Genomic DNA, 5,461 nt, shown 5'->3' on the forward strand with positions numbered 1-5,461 from the left:
AGCCTCTTTCACCTTCATCAAGAGGCTTTTTAGTTCCTCTTCACTTTCTGCCATAAGGGTGGTGTCATCTGCATATCTGAGGTTATTGATACTTCTCCTGGCAATCTTGATTCCAGCTTGTGCTTCTTCCAGCCCAGCGTTTTTCATGAGGTACTCTGCATATAAGTGAAATAAGCAGGGTGACAATATACAGCCTTGACGTACTCCTTTTCCTATTTGGAACCAGTCTGCTGTTCCATGTCCAGTTCAAACTGTTGCTTCCTGACCTGCATACATATTTCTCAAGAGGCAGGTCAGGTGATCTGGTAGTCCCATCTCTTTCAGAATTTTCCAGTTTACTTAAATTCAGTTTAATTATTCTTGGGAAGAACTTGGTGCAGTGCATATTGCTTCCTAATTTGTCACACCAGAGACTTCTTAAAACTGGGATCCCATCTTAGGCAAAGAAGAATTGGGACATTTTCATTGGAAAAATCCTTATCAACCTCCCCCCTGGTCTTAGCAGCTCTTGAAGCCCTTTCCAGAATCCAGGCATTTCACTTGGGGTTGCCAACAGAGCTGTTGCTTTCAAGGACCCAGCATCCATTTTCACAGAGAGGACATCATACTTCACCTCCGCCAAGATACAGCTTCGAAGAAGACACACACCTGCTCCCTTCCCAAGCACAGGAGCAGTCGTCCCTCTGGGTGCAGGGCTGATGATATTAGCTTGTGGGGTTTTCTGAGGATTAGAGCTGAGGTAGGGAGAGTGCCATCCACAGGGCCAGCTGCAGAGGAGGGGATCAGAAAAAGAGGGAGCACTTTCCTGGAGTGACTGTGCATGCTAAGTTGCTTCAGTTGTGTCCAACTCTTTGCGACCCCATGGACTGTAGCCCACCAGGCTCCTCTGTCCATGGGATTCTCCAGGCAAGAATACTGGAGTGGGGTGCCATGCCCTTCTCCACGGAGTGACTGTAGTGGCCCCTAAGATGTACTGATCCACATGTCCATCCTTCACAACATCCGTATATCCATCCAGCAACCCAGCCCCCATCACCCATCCATCCTTCTACCCGCTATCCATTTGCCCAGCTAGGTAGGCATTCCTAAGACATTTATCACAATCATGAATGACTCCTGCTCACAGCCCTCATTCAGCAGGGCTTTGTACCAGGCACTGAGCTTTCCACACATTCTGAACAGGATTTGGACTCAGGTCGGGCTGTGCTCTTCTCTTGGGGACAGTCCTGGCTGGGCCAGTGACACAGAGATGAGTGTGATGCCATTTTGGGCTTCATGGGCCACAGCCAGCTGGTCAGAGCAGCTTCTTACGGCAGCTCAGAGGCCTGACCTGAAACCCCTTCCTCTCCTCCCTTCCAGGGGTGACCTGTGTCCTGGCCCCCAAGTTCTCTGCCTCCGGCTTCTGGGATGACTGTCGACAGCATGGTGTGACTGTGATCCAATACGTGGGCGAGATCCTGCGGTACCTGTGCAACACACCCCAGGTGAGATGCTCAGAGAGCCCCCGAGTCATCCCAGTGAAGGTCTCAGGGAGATTCGGGCCAGGACTCACACAGTGGCCCTCAGGACAGGGGGTCCCACGCAAGGTTTCCCATCACAGCTGCTTTGAGGATCAGCTGTGCTATCTTGTGGTGGGGGGCGGTGGGGGGGGTGACTTCACCTCTCTCAGCCTCAGTGTCCTCTTTGGGGAAACAGAATAATACCTCACAGGGGTGCAGCAAGAATCAAACATGTAAAGTACTGAGAGCAGGCTGTGGCTCGGGATAAAGTCACTAGACCTGAGCAGGTCTCATCCTATGGATTAGTGACACGTGGACCCCAGGTGATTCTCTCAAGGAGTGTGTGTTAGTCCCTCAGGTGTGCCCAACTCTTTGCGACCCCGTGGACTGTAGCCCACCAGGCTCCTCTGTCCATGGAATTTCCAGGCAAGAATAGTGGAGTGGGTGGCCATTTCCTTCTCCAGGAGGGTCTTCCCAACCCAGGGATCAAACCGTGGTCTCCTGCATTGCAGGCCGACTCTTAACCATCTGATCCACCAGGGGGGCCCTAACGTCCCTCCAAATAAAATCTGAAGGTAACCACTCAGGAAAAGGTTCCTGGTAACTAACCCAAGTAAGGCCCCGGGATAACTCCTCAAAATTAACCTTCAAGTCAGTCCCCCAGGTTACCTTCAGGTAAAAGCCCCCCAAGTAACTCCTCCTGCTAAGGCCTCCAGTAAACACCCCCAGGTAAAAGCTTCAGATAACCATCCCTGTATAACACCCCAGAGGTCTCCCTTAGGTCAGACCCTATAGAAGCCCTCTGGCCACCCCTACATATTCCTCCAGGTAAGGTTCCCAGGTATCCTCCACAGGTAAGCCCTGCAAGTAACTCTCTCCAGGTATAGACTCCAGGTAACTACTCTAAAGTTAAGAACTCAGATCCCCTAGATACAGGCCCCCGTCACCTCCCAGGATAGCTCTCCTGGGTAAGGGCTACTGGGGCACACCAAAGGGCAGCCCCTCCTCACCCTTCTCGGGGTGTCCCTGCAGCGGCCAGAGGACCGGACACATAAAGTCCGCCTGGCGATTGGCAGTGGACTCCGGGCAGAAGTGTGGGAGACCTTCCAGCGGCGCTTCGGCCCCATTCGGATTTGGGAGACGTACGGCTCCACCGAGGGCAACGTCGGCTTCATCAACTATCCGGGGCGCTGTGGGGCCCAGGGCAAGACCAGCTGCTTCCTCCGAGTGAGTTGCTGGGCATGACGGAGCCCTGACTGGGACTGAGCCCATCGGACCTCTGCTGATGCCTCCCGCCATCTACCCAGATGCTGTCCCCCTTCGAGCTGGTGCAGTACAGCCTGGAGACAGAGGAGCCTCTGAGGGACGGTCAGGGCCTCTGCATCCCTGCGAGGCCAGGTACGGGGCTGGGGAACCTCCCCAGGTGTGCGAAGGGGTGAGAGCTGTGGGCTTCTCTGTGGCTGGAACAAGCCACCCGAAGCCTCGAGGTGGCTGACGCCCAGTGGTGGCGCCTGCAGTCCTCAGCCAGGCCCTGCATCCCTGGTCTGTCTGTCCACAGTCTGGGGCCTCCCTCTCAGCTGGTCGGTTCTGCCCAGCTCCTCTGCTTCAACCTCTGGCTCTGCTGCGTCTCTGGGTGTCCATCTGAGGTGTTCGCTTGCGCTTTCTGTGGAAGTCCCATCCTCCCAGGGATCCAGCTCCCGCCCTGAACCTTTTCCGAGGGTCTGCTCTCCTGGGGGCTGGCAAGGTCACAGCGGAATCTCTCTTCCCATCACCATTTGTGTCTCTCCCTTGTCCATCCTTGTTGGCCTTTTTCTCTTCTGAGGGGACTCTCTGATACCACCCTCATTTCCTGTCTCTGGATCCGTTTCTGGGTCTTTCTCTTCTCTGGCAGAGCCCGGGCCGTGGCCTGGGGGGCTCCTGACGCGCTCGGCCATGGCTAATGCCCGACTCCCGCTCCTACCCCAGGGGAGGCGGGACTCCTGCTGACCCAGGTGTTGCGTCACCAACCTTTCCTGGGCTACCGCGGGCCCCGGGAGCTGTCAGAGAAGAAGCTGGTGAAGAACGTGCGGCGCCCAAACGACCTTTACTACAACACCGGGGACGTGCTGGCCATGGACCACGAAGGCTTCCTCTACTTCCGCGACCGCCTTGGGGACACCTTCCGGTACCGCGGGGCTCCTCAGGGCCGGACGTGTGGATTCGGGGAGGATCGGGGCTTGGGAAGTGGGCGGGGCCTCTCCTACCAGGGGGCGGGGCTCGATGGTCAGGAGGCGGGGGCTATCCTTTCCAGGGGTGGGCCCCTCGTACATATTCAGGACGGGACAGGCCAGGGGCCCAGGGGCCAGGAGGCGGCGCTTGGTCAGGGGTGGAACCTCCTTTCCCGCGCCCTGATCCCAGGCACCTGCTCCACCCCGCAGGTGGAAGGGTGAGAATGTGTCCACGCGGGAGGTGGAGGGAGTGCTGTCAGTCGTGGACTTCCTGCAGGAGGTGAACGTGTACGGCGTGCCTGTGCCCGGTGCGGAGGAGTGCACAGCCCTGTGGGAGGGGTGGGGGCTTGTTCCAGGTGGGGAGCCGCCAGGACCCGGGAGAGGGCAGCTGTGGTGCTGAGGTTGCACGTGCTCCCCAGGGTGTGAGGGCAAGGTGGGCATGGCCGCCGTGCAGCTGGTGCCCGGCCAGGCCTTCGACGGGCAGAGGCTGTACCAGCACGTGCGCACTTCTCTCCCGGGCTACGCCGCTCCCCATTTCATTCGTATCCAGGTGAGCTCGGGTGGCTGGAGGGGTGGATGGGAGGCCCGGCAGGGCGGTTGCAGTCGAGATTACAGTCTCTCCCCACGCAGGACGCCTTGGAGATCACAGGCACGTTCAAACTGGTGAAGTCCCGGTTGGTGCGCGAGGGCTTCAATGTGAGCGTCGTTGCTGATCCCCTGTTCGTGCTGGACAACCAGGCCCAAGCCTTCCGGCCCCTGACTCCAGATATATACCGGGCAGTGTGTGAGGGAGCCTGGAGACTCTGACCTCCCATCAGCTCACAGGACATCCGAAGGCGCTCCACCCAACGCTGTTCCCCCCTCCCCTTGTCCCCTCACCCACTCCCCAAACCCGACGAGCCTGGCCTTATCCCCAGCTTCACAGGCTGGGGTGACCCTGGCCCGCACCAGAACGAGAATAAACCTGGATGTGTACACGGATGTCTGTGTCGATGGGGAGCGAGCCAGAGGTGCGGGGTCCCCCTGAGGGGCAGCCCTGTCTGGACAAGGCCAGGGGAACGGCTGGAGCCAGCGCCACTCCAGGAGGAGACAACACTCCGAGTCTGCCTGTGGCCTCTGTCGGGGCTGGGCCGGGCTGCAGACGAGGATGTGGTCTGGAGAGTGTGGGGAGAAGCGCCGTGAGGGGAGGTCTGACAAGGGCCAGAGGCGAGGCTTCTGGAGAATGGAGGCCATGGTGTCTTGGGGCTAGAAGTGCCCTCGGGGGCATTGCGGGAGCCGCAGGCCGGCTGACGTCAGCAAGAGCAGCTGTGCTAGTAACGGCCCTGCTGTGGTCAGCTGCTCCTGCCATGTCTTGTGCTGGACTCTGCTCTCCAGGCGTCCCTGGGCTCCTGTGCCAAACAGCCCCTGCCAGCTGATACGTCCACTTCTCGAGCACGTGCCGTGCTGCAAGTGGGGTTAAGCTGTGGCCACACACACACCCCCACCCCACCCCCCACCCCGTGAGGCCCGGTTCAAGGGGCCCTGGCCGATGAGGCTGTCACTGTATTTCCTCTTGACAGAAGAGGTTGGCACCCATTCCGTCAACAGAAGAGCGTATGCTGGGAGCCCAGAGAGCCACGTGGCGGGAGGGGGTGCGTGCTGGACAGGAACCTGGGTTTATGGGTCCCCGAGCCTGCAGCATGGATTGACAGCTGTCCACTTCCAGGCTGGGTGGCCTGGGCAATGCCTAGAACCACTTGCCTCGCGAGCACTGGT

At 58.6% G+C, this 5,461-nt stretch overlaps 1 protein-coding gene across 1 annotated transcript in view; it reads left to right on the top strand.

Moving 5' to 3' along the window:
- Window positions 1-4,683, top strand: part of SLC27A5 (solute carrier family 27 (fatty acid transporter), member 5) — a 30,518-nt gene extending 25,835 nt beyond the window's left edge. Inside the window, exons 6-12 of the mRNA XM_010858030.1 lie at window positions 1,360-1,484; window positions 2,532-2,726; window positions 2,807-2,897; window positions 3,465-3,663; window positions 3,917-4,014; window positions 4,126-4,256; window positions 4,337-4,683. Of these exons, the coding sequence (XP_010856332.1) occupies window positions 1,360-1,484; window positions 2,532-2,726; window positions 2,807-2,897; window positions 3,465-3,663; window positions 3,917-4,014; window positions 4,126-4,256; window positions 4,337-4,513 (1,016 nt within the window). The 3' untranslated portion in view covers window positions 4,514-4,683. The remainder of the gene's footprint in view (window positions 1-1,359; window positions 1,485-2,531; window positions 2,727-2,806; window positions 2,898-3,464; window positions 3,664-3,916; window positions 4,015-4,125; window positions 4,257-4,336) is intronic.
- Window positions 4,684-5,461: the final 778 nt, after the last annotated feature.

Source organism: Bison bison, unplaced genomic scaffold, assembly GCF_000754665.1.
Source record: "Bison bison bison isolate TAMUID 2011002044 unplaced genomic scaffold, Bison_UMD1.0 scf7180017864383, whole genome shotgun sequence".
NCBI classification, from domain to species: Eukaryota; Metazoa; Chordata; class Mammalia; order Artiodactyla; family Bovidae; genus Bison; species Bison bison.